Source organism: Leptosomus discolor, chromosome 4 (assembly GCF_034619465.1).
Source record: "Leptosomus discolor isolate bLepDis1 chromosome 4, bLepDis1.hap2, whole genome shotgun sequence".
Classification (NCBI taxonomy): Eukaryota; Metazoa; Chordata; class Aves; order Leptosomiformes; family Leptosomidae; genus Leptosomus; species Leptosomus discolor.
In genome coordinates, this window is record NC_141394.1 from 56,268,596 (window position 1) to 56,282,424 (window position 13,829).

Here is a 13,829-nt window from a genome sequence, read left to right on the forward strand (position 1 = left end):
CATTAATTCAGTATGAAACACAACACAGTACTAAAAGAGAAAGCTGATTCGTGGGACTTTTAAGAAATGTTTCTGTTCTTCTATTGCCACTTAGAACTCAGGCCAGAATTATCCATAGCAACTTTTCAAGGAAGTGTTAAGTGGCACGGTCTTGGGCTAGTCCATATCACAAAATCTTTAGTCTCACTGATCTTGAAAGCAGCAGCTACTCCATAATCTGAAGGTTAAGTTTCATTTTGCTGTAATCTTGAGGGTACGACTCAGAAATACATACTGTTGCTGATGATCCCCTATAGAAAAAAGGACGACTTCACACTCAAAAGGCTGAGAACATGACAGCTTTTGCAGACTACAAATCTCTCTATAAAGTAGAAAAACGCATTTCAGAGTTCATTATACGGTCAGTGACTTAAGTTTAAACAGCTCAAATGATCAAACCAGCAGAAGTATACTACAAATCGATTTTTATTGACTGAATTGGATAAAGAGATTAATTTTTTAAAAATCATATTACAAACTGGTGCAGTACCATAAAATCAGTTTGTACATGTGGAGACGCCATTCTTAGCCTGCACAGCTTCTGCAGCGCTGTAGCCCGTTCTCATTGCAAGCAGTACACTTGAGGGCTTTGAATGAGTCCGTAAAGCAGTTCCGAAAGACAGACATCTTGCTCCCATGGCACGCTGAGCACGGCAGGAAACCAAAACCCCCACAAGAGGGGCACTCATGAGGATGCTGGACTTTCTGCTCAAAGGAGAATGTGAAAAAGACAAAAATGTTACCTCATCAACCACCATAAGCTCTAGGACAACAAGGGCTCCAGGATAGCTGAGAATACTCATTCTGGTTCCCATCTTGAGCAATACCCACTGCCCTATCCCAACGTATACCACCACCATGGAAGACCGCCAGTGCATCTGCCTTTGCCTTTGGTCAGATCCACGTGCAATGGTCAGAGAGGCTCGCTGCAGGTTCGTCAGTCACATAATACCTTAGTGGCCTGTGTTTGTACTTGCCAAAACACCTAGCTAAAGGACAGCTTGCATACATTACTCTGATGTAGTTTAGGTCTAGACCAATTCTAGGAGGTATTGCAATTGATTGAATCTAAACTCCAGACAGCTTATGTTGATGTAATATTTTCTGTGCTGTATGTTAAGATGTTATGACTTTTAGCATTTGCATGCTCATGCTGAACATATTGTTCCTATTACAGTTAGAGTCGATCGTATCAAAAAGAAATTCATAGCTTCTGACAAGTAGTGCTTGAGGAAATAAGTGGTGTATTCAAATTTATGCATGTAGAATGCTGAAGCTTTAAGTGTAAAGAAGAAAGATCATCAATATTTAACAGTCATACCTGGAGAAAAATGCTGCAAGCAAGGCTTGGACTCCCTCAATTATCCTAATCTCTGAGTAAAACATTAATTTTATTCTATTTTGTATTGAGTTGAAGACAATTGAGAACAGAAGAAAAGATTTCAAAGACATTTTTAAGTTTTACTTGCTGAAAATGTTGTTAGTTTGTTTAATGTTTGCCTTAAAGTTCTGTATCAGAGAAATGAAAGGTACACCATGTTGGGTACTTACCACAGCACAGATGTGTGGCTTTAACATTGCACTGTTGAGTAAAGATTTTACAGATCTATTTGCAAAGGAAGACAAAAATCCATACAATTCCTGCTAGTGCTAGTCTGAGGAATTATGCACCACTAAAAGATTACTCACAAATTATTACTAGAGCATATTAAACTATGTAGATAACATAATCCTTGCAGCTTCATCAAGAAAACTGAAGAGATTTTTGCAAAGCCATTAATAATAGCATTCATCTACTGTCAACTCAGATGAACACGCAAAAAAGGCGCTTTTTCTTTTTTTTTCCTGTAGCTCATAAACTCACTGTTCTTCAGAAGAGACAAATAACTCCTATTACTATTAACTTTTCCAAGGGCAATGTCTGGAAGTATTTAATGTAAAATTAGCATTCTTTTTATCTCAGGAGTGTCCACATCTGTCATAATTTACGATGGCAGTTTACTTCATTGAACTGTATTGCAAATAATCTCAAAATTTTAAGATAATAGTATTTTTATCTTTACATTCATTATTGCTTATTAGGCTTATAAATGACTATATTTTCATGTATTTAAGAGAACTAACAAAAAAGAAATGCAAAATTGCTTTAGCTCGTTTGCTTGAACAATGGCCATTTCCTTCTTGAACTGATTACAGTTTCTGCATCTTCAGTAGTGAAGAAACCTGACTGTCCCTTGCAATTGTAGCAAATCCATTTTAAAAAAATAATAATTAAAAAAAAGGCAGTGAAGCAGCAATTGTATTCAGCAAACAGGTATCAGTCTGCCATAGTCTGGCATTGTTTGTCTTACAGATGTACTTTCTGTCCCAAGCTTAGGACATGCACTGGACTGGGTAATGATGTTATAGGTCCCCTCAAAGCAGGATCTGGGGACTTTTCATTCCAAAGCAATGAAAAATGTTAAGGAAGTATGTTAGCTAACCTTTTTAGTCGGACAACAAGAATGCTGCACACTTTAATTATATGCATACTTTTGTTTAATATTTTCTTGTTAGCTATTCAATATGGTTCAATGGCCAACAGGTACTTCTGCACTTTATACAGAAATACACTGAGTCACAAGGCAAGGCGAGTTTTGCAGAGTTAAGGAACAGGCCAGACAAACGGAGAAGGTACCACCTGCACTGAACAGGGGCCAGGTAGTTCATGATTAACTGGATAGTGTTAAATCTACCACCTGAATAAGACAGAGGTGAACAAGCCTTGTCCAGCCTGACTGGAACTTTTGGAGGAGTTCAAGATTGGAGACTGGCTATAAGAAACCAACATGCTTCACAAAAAGAAATACTTGTCTTTTGGTAAACTCAAAGCTGTAATGTTTACAAAGAGTTACTGAGAGCATGTTAGGAAAGCGTATGCTGTAGTTTGGCTAAATGCAGGGAAAGAAAAACCTTGGGGTTAAATCACCTAGATGTAGCTTTCTTTTGCTCTTTCATCAGTGTCTTTTACGAATATCATATCCTCATTATCTATTTTTAATATTGATGCTACATACTTCTGAAGTTTATGTGTTGTCTTAACTTGGTTAGGGGTGATTTCAAAATAACAAGGTGATTAATAGCAATACATTCCTTTTCTAAGGACAGAGCTGTCCATATAACCCAGACATTAATGTCACGTTTCCCCAAAATGTTCTTTGTGGTTGGCTATCAAAGGAAAACAGAAAATGCCTTGAGCAGCCAATAGCACAAGACCAGCAGAAACGTGATGACCAGTGGAGATCCCAGCTTACAGGAAGGGCATGGGAGCAGACCCACACTTCAAGTGTCGTCAAGGGAGCCTACATCAACTGCTCACAGTAAAAGGCGAACTTGTCCCAGAGAACTTCTATGGATAAAGCAGACTAATTGCTGGAGAAAGGCGTGACAACCTGTAGTTTGAAATTTGTGCAAATTGGTGTAATTGGAAACTTCCAGCATTTGCCCAGGTTTTGTAGACGTCCAGCTTTAGGTCTAGCCAGAATGACGATGTGCAGATTCCCAGCACATAGACTGCAGTACACAGAGAAGTGGTGCAGCATCCACACAAGAAGCCTGACTCCCCCAGGGCATGGTGATGGTGAAATACCAAAGATTATGTCAAAAGTCATGGAAAAGTGAAAATGACTTGCCTTTGCTGCTGTGGCAAAATCAAGAGAAAATGGACATTTTGGTTTAGTGTTATCACCATCCACGTTTTCTCAAACTTAATGGGCTGTGATACTATAATACCATTCATTCAAAGAGAAAAACAGAAGAAGTATTTTTGATCAGCAGTTTATAACAGAAGAGAAGGAACTAGTAAAAAAAGAAAATCTACTCAATTACAAATGTTCAATGTATGTTGCTAATATTTATTTGCAGAAGTACAATTACCTCAATTTTGGTTAAGAGATCCTGCAGTTCCCCAGATTCATTCATTAGTAAAATTTTCTCAGCACCCTATTAGTAAGAAGAGGAAAAAGGTCAGCCAGTTTAGCATGAAAAAACAGAGATGATTAGAAGATTTGCTCTTGAAAATTTAAACAGGCTGAGGACAAATTTGACTCGCATTAAGTATTTTGTAATTAGGTCAACCTTAAGAAAGCTAGAAGGAGAGGAGAATCTAATCGTAGTTCTGATAGCAGTGCCTGAAGTTTGCTACCAAGTGTGATATCGCATCGCCTTTTCGTAAAAGATGACACAGCTTGGAAATTCTGATTGTGTTAAAATAAAAAATAAACATACCCTTTATTTTACAGGGTATGTTTCCTGACAGAATAAAAAATATGTCTAGTTACTGTGTCAAAAAATACAGTTATATAAATATACAACACATCAGAGAATGCAGCACAATGAGAGGAGGAAACTGTATTTCAAATATTCTGGCAGCTGAGCATTGAATTAAGACATAATATGCCTAATGTATAACACAAGGAGAAAAAGGGTAATGAAAAGACTGTAACAACATTAAAGTCAGACACAACAATGAATAATAATTTAGCCTGAGTACATTAGGTCTCTGAGGGGTTCTGTGATCTGAACCAAGGCAGTACTGAAGTGTTTTTTTCTTTTTTCCTCCTGGAAGTAAATGCTAAGAGATTATTGCAGGCAAAACTATAGTATCAGAGACGATATAAAACATTTTTTCCCTTTTCTTTCAATTAGAGGGCCACATTTGAGTGCTTACACTTCATTTATGTAACCAAATTCATTGAATACTAAATATTACCAAACACACTTTTAATTAGTGGATCACAAGAAACAAATAAAGGTGAGGAAAGTGAGGCCCAGACAGAGGGAACTGCACGACCTTCACTTGCTGCTAAGGGTGATTGGCCACATCTAGACCAGGTGATGGGTTCATGCCATTGTGCTGCCCCAGTTTGCTAGTCTCTTCATGCCCAGACTGTTAAAATTCATCTTTGGGTTTGACTCTGGCATGAGACAGGAGGTGGGCTGGGATGCTGGTACATGGCTGAGGTGCCATGGGAAGCTGTCACACAGCTGAGGGGGGATGCTGGTAGAAGGCTTAGATATGCCATTATTTTGAGCTGCTCACGGTCAGCCAAAGGGGCTTTCAGCCCCAGGTCCCCACCAGCACTGCTCTCCCTGTTACGAGGAGGTACAGGAAAGGCTCTTGGGGAGCACAGGGAACACATATGGGTCACTAATGTATGTTAGTGTCCTTGCTGAGGACTGCAGAGGCTATAAGTGTGTAGCTCAAAAGCCAACAAAGGGCCACAAAACATTGCAAAGGATTCTATATTACACCCTTTGCCTATAGAAAATCTTTTCACTCTGGCTTTGTACAAAAACCCAAGCACTTTTGACTCTGATGACTTTCATTTCAGTTAAAAACCAAAATATTAATATTTTAGTGGATGTGAGTGCCACTTTTTCAGTGGACACTACTCTTACAGTGCTACAGTTTCAAAGAGATATTTTTTTAAAAGAGAAGTATCTACAAGGTAATTAGTTGTGTTTAATAGTCACAGAAGATGACAGGAGACTCAGATCAGCTAGCCTTACTTGTGCTGACTCTTCTATTGAAGTCTTTTATAGATCATGGGCACAGATTGTACCAGCTTAGACATAATGCATTAGGCTCTCTGTGCCCCCAGCAGAGCAGCTTTTAGCAGCCTGTCAGCCCCTTCCACACTTGCCCTGTAATCTTTTTCTGCTTTCACACAGAACAGACGATAGGATCGATTGGCACAACACAGCAAGGGTTTGCCAAGGTGGCCCACAAAGTATTAGCTCTGGGCCTGAGTACACTGCAGCGGCTTAAGACAAAGCTTGCGCTGCCCATCTAGTGCAGAGACATTAAGGATTTGCAGCTTTATTGATGTAATTGCAGAACTGCAAATTCCCTAAGCTTGACAAGCCCTGGTTTGACCCCGGTTTAGGAAAGGATCTCTTCTCTGCAGCAACAGTTGGCAAAAGCATTCTGCTCCATGTAACAGTGACACTGTATGATAATGCTGACTGGCTTTTACAGCAGTATAATTAAGTCTGACAGGTTTCTCCTTATAGATTCATATTTTAAATGATTTATATTTCAAATTACTTTATGTTGGCCAGCTGTGTTACTTTCAAAGTGGAAAGCCTCATTACTACAATTTTAAAATTAAAAACCAAATGTCCAAATGGCTATCAATATTTTTAAGTGTTTCAGCGAGTCTTTTCTCATTGACTGCCTCAAGTGAAATATGCATAAAAGATACTTTGCAGAGGTTAACCTTCCCTTTGGATCTGTGAATCTTAACACACAGAGTCTGTAATTAATAGAGTAATTAAAGGAGATGTTAAATAACTCAAATAGCTGCTTTCTGACCAGAAATTGATGCCTTTCTTTTTCTTCCTAGATTGTGCTCAGTCCACAATTTATTACCCACAAAGTGATGTGAAACATTGAAAAGTCCATCCTTCCTAAGACTCACATGAGGAGCATGAGGGCCAGTGGCCAAAATGTTTAGAGAAGCAGCAGGGAGAAGTGAGTTTTCAGTTTTGTTAACCAGTTAGATTTCAAAGCACCAGCCTGTGAAACCTTTATCTACTAACTTCAACAGCTCTCTACCATGGTGGAGGAGCCCAGGGACTGTGGTCAGGTCCTTCTTTTGGCAAGGAAATGTCACAGACTTTGCTAAACCACTCTGCAGGTCTTCTAGACCATTTTCATTCTCCAAAATATTTTCCCAATTTTCTCTTTAGAACATCCAGAAATTAACACCGTATTTCAGATATTGTCCCACTAATTGCAGAACTAGGAAAAACCCAAGGTCCACTAAGTTTCCTACTGCCCCATTTCTGTCCTATTCTGTTGCTCCCAGCAACCCATCTGTTGCACACTTATCTTGGATGTAACCCATTGCCATTTTTGCTATGCAATTCTCCATCAAGGACCACACATAGATGTATGGCTCTGCATTTGGCTGTACTAGAACACCTGCAGATTTTGGGAAGCAGCCTCTCTTCCATGTTCTTCCTTATATACAGAGAAAAATGGGCACAGCATTGCAACTTGTCTCTTGTGGACACATCTGCTATGCAGATAAATTGCATCTTTTACTTCCTTAAAAACAAAATTAGCTAAGTTTATGGGTGAGGTCTCTAGCTAAGGCAGCAGAATGCAATCACATGCCTTATCATTACTGGATCTGCTGTGTTTTTTCACTGTGGTTTACTGAGGAGACAGGCTGTATACACCTCTGTCTTTGCATAGAGCTCACATGCTCTTTAGCCTACAACACTACACCTCCCACAAGGAGGTGCTCCCTGGGAGCAGACATGCATGGGGTATGGTTAAATGCCTGGAAAACTGCCCATAAACTGAGAAAATTGACACCGCAGTGTAGTACCAGCACCAGAAATGTTGGATCTGACATGCGAAGAACTGAAAGATTGATGTGTACAGAGCTATCAAATTAATTGAACCCTGCTGTTCCTGAAATGCGAAGTGGCAAAATGGCAGAAACAAGCAGGAAAATGTCAGGTGACTCAATGCAATAATTACGTTGTTTTACTGCCACAGAGCCATTCATATCCACTCCATCAAGTGGACACCAGGAGAACATGTTTAACAAAACATGGAGACAGTTGAGAGCTACTAAACCTATATGGGCACTAGAAAGCAGCAAAAAGGAAACTGTTAATTCTTGTGTAACAAAAAATATGTTACACAGGTATTTTCTAAAAGCCAGTTACAAAAATAGCCTCATCATTCTTGGGAAATAATCATAACCAATGGGTCAAATAAAATAATTTTACTGTAAATCTCATGCTGTGGTGGATTCACTACAGCTGGGAAAACTAAATAGGAAGCAGTTTCTTCAGGAAAAAGAATTATTAAACTCACATATTTGGAAAAGACTCAAGTAGATTTGTATGGCAAGTGAATGCTGGAATTCAATCACTTATTTAAAGTGAAAAATAAATTGTATTTTAAAACTATTATGCAGTGAGCTAACATATTTACTAAGGATGACTCTATTCGCCTTTTTTTATGTGCACCTCTATTCCAGCAGAGTGGGTCTTTGCATAACACAAACCTCTAACAATCCTGAATGTCTTTGTAAAAGAGCAAATGAATGCTCCAATTTTTTTATGTGTGGCTTCCTGTTTTTTGGAAGTAATTTTTTATTCTGCTTTGGTGTCCCAGCAGATGGCATAATTCCATTTCAGATGGAGACAGCCTCAGGTGAAAAGGAGGGATTAGATCAGCTGGTAAAGAGCATGCTGCAGAAAGAACCTGCAATTTCCTGACAGACTGATATTTAGACAGTATGTGTCAAGAAATCAAATGATTCAATCCTGAAAAAAATGAGAAGATTAAAAAAATCTGCTGTACTGCAGCACACAGGACTTTGCTTGACAAGGGCTAAATATGATTTTTCTATTGCTTCTGCCCAAGTCACGGGTTTGTTTCATTCTTCCTGTGCTGGCAATGATAAATTCCACAGCGCTGTGAAGATTTATCCGCACAGCCTGCAGTGCTCTAACAACCCTGTCCGTGCTTCTGAACGGCTTGAATTCTGTATAGTCTGTCAGATGCACATATGTTGTGTTCTGGTGCTTTTGTTACATTTATCTCATTAAAAATAACCTTGTCCTTTTCAAAACTGTTCTTATTTTAATTAGGGGTTGGAGGTTTTTTTCTCTTTATGACTCATTGAAAGGTACGTGGCTCAATATAGATTCTCCTTTGTATTGCTACACGCAATCTCCTTCAGGGAGGGTTTTGCCAGGAAATAAATATTCAAAATTTTAAAAAGAGAGACAGAAAAAGAGAGAGAAAAAATATATCACATGATTAACTTACTGACACACCAGGCTTCTAGATGCCTGTGTTGCATTTGCGTATCAGAAGATAATTATCATAAAAGGCATTATAGAAATGTCCACTGTTACCAACGAGACCAAATTCTGTAACTAATTCTCAATCACATTTTAATGAAACACAAGCCCAGCACAGGTTCCAGCCAACTTACTGCCTTTGGAGTCACTGATGCATTGTCTTCTTAAGGTGTCACATCCACCAGACACTGACATAGCTGTAGGGTAAATATTCCGTTGCCAGACCTTGTCAATATGCAAAGTGCCCCCCTCCTTATTTCTCTTCCTGAATGAATAAATGCCAACCTCTCTTACGTAGCCATATTAAGACAAAGAAATAAAAATGGCCATAAAATAAGGGGTTTTGCCACATTTACCAAACAGAGTGTATAGACACAGGTCCCTTGCCAATGTGAGTGACAGGTTTACCCTGGAGCTCTCCTTTCCCATCACCCTTCCAGCTATGGTTCTTCAGTGGGCAGCCACAGTGGGCTGCCTGAGTTACCTCCGTTCACACTGAAATTGCTTTTCCCATCCTGGTTCATCTCAAATAAGCACATTAGAGAGCAATGCTGCGGCAAGCAGCAGTGACCCCCAGTATGATGAAGATGATTAATGGAGAGCAGTGGAGGGCAGAAACCTGGTCCGTGAGCACAGGCAAGAGGCATGCACCCACACTGGCAGAGCGCCCTGCCTGGCCACAATGCTGCCTGTGAGCAGAGCAGGCATCTCCTGGACTGCTCCCTGCCCACAGAGCAGATTCTGCACAAACAATATTGCTCTTCAGTGGAATAACTTTAATCCTCTCCTGGAGCTAGAGACTGTTCTGTTTAACCTCAGTGTGCCTCATCAATTTAATAAAAAAAAAAAATATTTTTTTAAAAAAAAATAAATTAAAAAAAAAGACAAGAAAGAAAACACCCCTCAAGTCTGATTTTTTCTGGTTTTTAGCAGATCAATATTTTTTCTTTTCTTGTGTAAAACAATGTGAATGTAGTTGCCATGCTGTAATAAATGTCTGTAGACCAGAATACTGAATTCTTTTTTTATTTTTTTACCTACAGGAGGTAAAACCTGCCGACTGCCTGTCAGCAGGTAGTTGGACAGCTGGATTTGTCTCTCCCACAGACAGCTATCTTCCTAATTCACTTGCCTTCTTTCTATACCTCTTCAAAGTATCTCATACAATACTTAAATATTTTTAATAAGATTGTATTGCTTGTTACACTGTTGCTCCTCTGTTAAAAGACAAGTTTCCCATGATCTTCCAAAAAGAAAAGCAGCAGTGAATTAATGGACCATCCATCATAGCAAAATGGCTGTAACCAGGCTTCACCTACAGCTGAGCAAATAATTTATTCAATCCACTTCAGTATTTTAACTGAATTCTTTTGACAAATTGATCACACGCAGACTGAGATTTTCTTGGAGTCGGTCATAACTCACTATTTTTGTTTTTAAAATGATTATTAGGTGAGCGAACCTTAGTCTGAATCCTGTAATTTTAAGCTGTTTTTGAACGAAGTACTTCTGCTCCTGGCTGGCTGGCGAACTCTCTGACTCAGGTTTTTGATACAAGCATCCTCTACGATCAAGTAAATGTCACTGTCTGCTAATATTCTGCACACAGGCAATTTTGCGGTTGCTGTAGTGGTCTGAGCCCTGTGCCAGCAAATGTGTTTGTTACAGTGCTCGAGGAAGCCTGCCTCGTGCAGAGCACACAGAGGGCTAGGAAGGGGATGGGGAGAAAGGGGATTCAAGTGTTTATACAGACTCAATATCAATTATGTCTGATTGTTGATTACATTTAATTTCATTACTTAAATCTTTTGTGAAAATGAAAGTGTTAAGCAATACAAACACAGTAACCCCACTGTGTTTAAATATAGTTTGCCTTCACAAATCACAGTCTCACTGTTGGTGCTAATTGCTAGTTCTTAACCGCGCGAGACAAGTACCTTCTCTGAGCTCTCAAGCTGTTTTCTTTGTGCCACTTTCCAGAATCTTTTTCTTTTAAACTCTGATTTTTTTCAGTTTCTGAGAAATATATTTCAAAAGTACAGGCTGGCCTTAATGAAAAGGTGATTTCAAATATCAACAGGCTTTTAGGCCAAGTACCAGAATAGAAATTTGGATTATAATTTTCCATTTGGAGTTTATGTCTTACAACAAGGAAGAGCTGGGCTGTTTTTCTCTCTTCTACTGATAGACTCTCCTGAAATTAAGTATTAACCAATTCTGTACCTAAAACAATGTACAGTTGATTATAGATCCTGATACAGACTGTATCACATAAAATTCAATCCATGTTTAAGGTCCGATACCTCAAGCTGTTAGTTTCATATTCAGTACAGATATTTCTAAACGACAGGTTTATACTATGTGTGTTCATCTTTCTGGGCCTGTCATACATACTAGTTCCCACGAGGAAAAAAAAACAGTTTCTCCGATTTTCACGGTTTCAGCTACAAAGTTACGCTATTTTTTAAGAAACGTGGGATAGCTTAGGTTGTATTACTGCCTTTTATTCCCTTCCTAATAGCCTCTCCCCGGTTATCTTTTGCATCTTCAGATCAAACCTATCAGTGTGGATCTGTGCAGCACATACCACAAAGGGATCTCTGTCTTTGATTGTTCCCATCATTCCAGCATTGCAAGCAATTTTCTAAAAACCCTCTTTCTCATTCATCAAGATTTTTGTCTGTCCTTCCAGAATGCAGAATAAAACATAGGCTCATGCTTTACTTACCCCAAGATAATGACCATCAATAAACACAACAGGGAGTGAGGGAACTTCACAGACCCTCCTGCATCTTTCGTCTAGTTCTTTTCCATAATCGCTGTTCAGAGCAATGTTTTTTTCTTCAAATTTAACTCTGTGATTTTGAAAGATCTTTCTAACCAGTTCGCATCTTTCAAAGGTGGTTCTCACCACACGAAGGCTGGTAGTATAAATTACTATGCGGCCAAATTCTAGCACTGTGGATACCTGGGAAAAAAAAATAATAGTTCCCATTACATTAGGTAAGGTGTTAAGAGCTTCCAAGTATTGAGTAATTTCATTAAAAATATTACTTAAGCAAAAAAATTGCATCTTGAAAACACAATCCAACTTTCTACTTTTTGTCAAATGTAAAGATGGAAGGGGAGAAATTAAGTTCTTGCAATCACCAACTTAAAGCAATTTAAGCTGTTTAAGTAAGTAAGGTGCAACTTCACTTTTTTTTGAAAGTTTTAGAGGTGGTGAATCAAGTCAAACACTTTCAAGAAACAGATATATTTCAAATCCTGGTGTAATTCCGAATGTGAAAAAATCATCACCAGTTTATTGATATCTAATTCTATTATAACAGTGACTCATGTTTACACAAACGCAGTCTGGTAGTACCAACATCAAGTCTAAACTTGCTAGCTTAGGTATTGTTGACAGCCTCCTTTGAGCAAGGACGGGAGCCTAAGCGTTATCACATCCACATGGGCCAACATTAACTTAGAATACTTTAAGTCTCTTCACATTGAACTAGATTATGACTGCAGAAGGGACAGACGTATTCCTAATTTTTAGTGTAGATCCACATCAAACTATTCTAACATCCGACCAACAATAAAAAAGTTTATTTTGTGTGTATTCAGTATCCAATTCAAAGCCCTCTGCATCTAGGGGACGCAGTGCCCTTGGCTGTAAAAAGGTTTGACTTTTTACCTCACTTCCTCGTGTGTAAAGGTTTATGCTGCATCTTTCCTTTCTGGAATGAAAAACTACAGGGTTTAGTTTACCCCAGAGACTGGTACATTTTCAAATAGCCTGAGAATTGTGGCTCTAAACAAAGATATTATGTTCAGATAAATAGCTAAAATCCTAGCTTTTTGAAAAAGTGGTACAGCTTTTCCAAGCTTTTCAAATTATACATTATGCGAAACATGTAAATGCAAAACAGAAGTCATTACAAAAAGCATATCCTGCTTAGAAAGGTGTTTACAAGGTTTGACATATGGTGAAGAGTTCTCAGGAAAAACACTTATGTTTCACAGATCACTTATAGATCACTGGAAATGTAATTGCAAACATGTGTAATGTAACGGTTTTCCATCTCCTGTTCTGGAAAGGAAGCATGTTGTGATACGTCAATATTTCTTTCTCTTTGAATGGATGTCAGAAATTCAGTTTTAGGAACAAATGTTATAAAAATTAGGCTACTTTTCTCCAGCCTATTTTCTAGGTTGAAAATCTGTTATACTGCTGCCGCAGCATTGACTCTTCTCCAGCATATTTTTCACACATTGCAAGTGAGAGGATTAGCTCTTCCTATACTTAAAAGACGACTACCCTACATAAACACTGCCAAATATTTTAGTTTGGGTTCCTGGAAGGAAGAGGAGTTCATTCTTTTCAGCAGTAACCAAAAGCAGTTCTTAAAATATTCCTTTAAAAGATAATTTCACATACTCATTGTTTCCTCCTCTTTGGAGTGAAAGCACATTTTGAAGCGGAAAACTATTCAACAGGATGGAAATTCTTGTTGCTACATAGCTCTAATCTCTAATGCTGTTTGTTCCCAGACACCAGAGGCTGGCAGTATAGATACAGACAGTCATTATCTAGCAAAGCATCAGGACTGTGGTGTCCCTACAGCATACAAATAAGCAGCTGAAGAGACGGAAAAATGGAAAGTTGTAAAGTGATCTGGAAAGATATCAAGTGGAAGGTGTCTACACAGAGTCACTTTTATGTTTATTCCTTTATTTTTTCCTAATGTGGCAGTGAAGAAATATCCTTGTTTGCCCTTCAAAGATGTATCACGAGCATTGACTAAATAATTCTTTAGGGAAATTTTAGTAAAAACCTTGTTTTCTGTGCCACGAATGCACAGAACTTATCCTTGGCAGGACTCTATCGTTTATCCTTCCTGTCACCTGCATAGAACCACACTGGTGAA

At 38.6% G+C, this 13,829-nt stretch overlaps 1 protein-coding gene across 1 annotated transcript in view; it reads right to left on the bottom strand.

Annotated features, from left to right (window-relative positions):
- Window positions 1-564: 564 nt before the first annotated feature.
- Window positions 565-13,829, bottom strand: part of GRXCR1 (glutaredoxin and cysteine rich domain containing 1) — a 57,147-nt gene continuing 43,882 nt past the window's right edge. The window contains exons 5-7 of the mRNA XM_009954041.2: window positions 11,642-11,881; window positions 3,955-4,020; window positions 565-744 (exon numbers count right to left, since the gene is read on the bottom strand). Coding sequence (XP_009952343.2) covers window positions 565-744; window positions 3,955-4,020; window positions 11,642-11,881 — 486 coding nt within the window. The remainder of the gene's footprint in view (window positions 745-3,954; window positions 4,021-11,641; window positions 11,882-13,829) is intronic.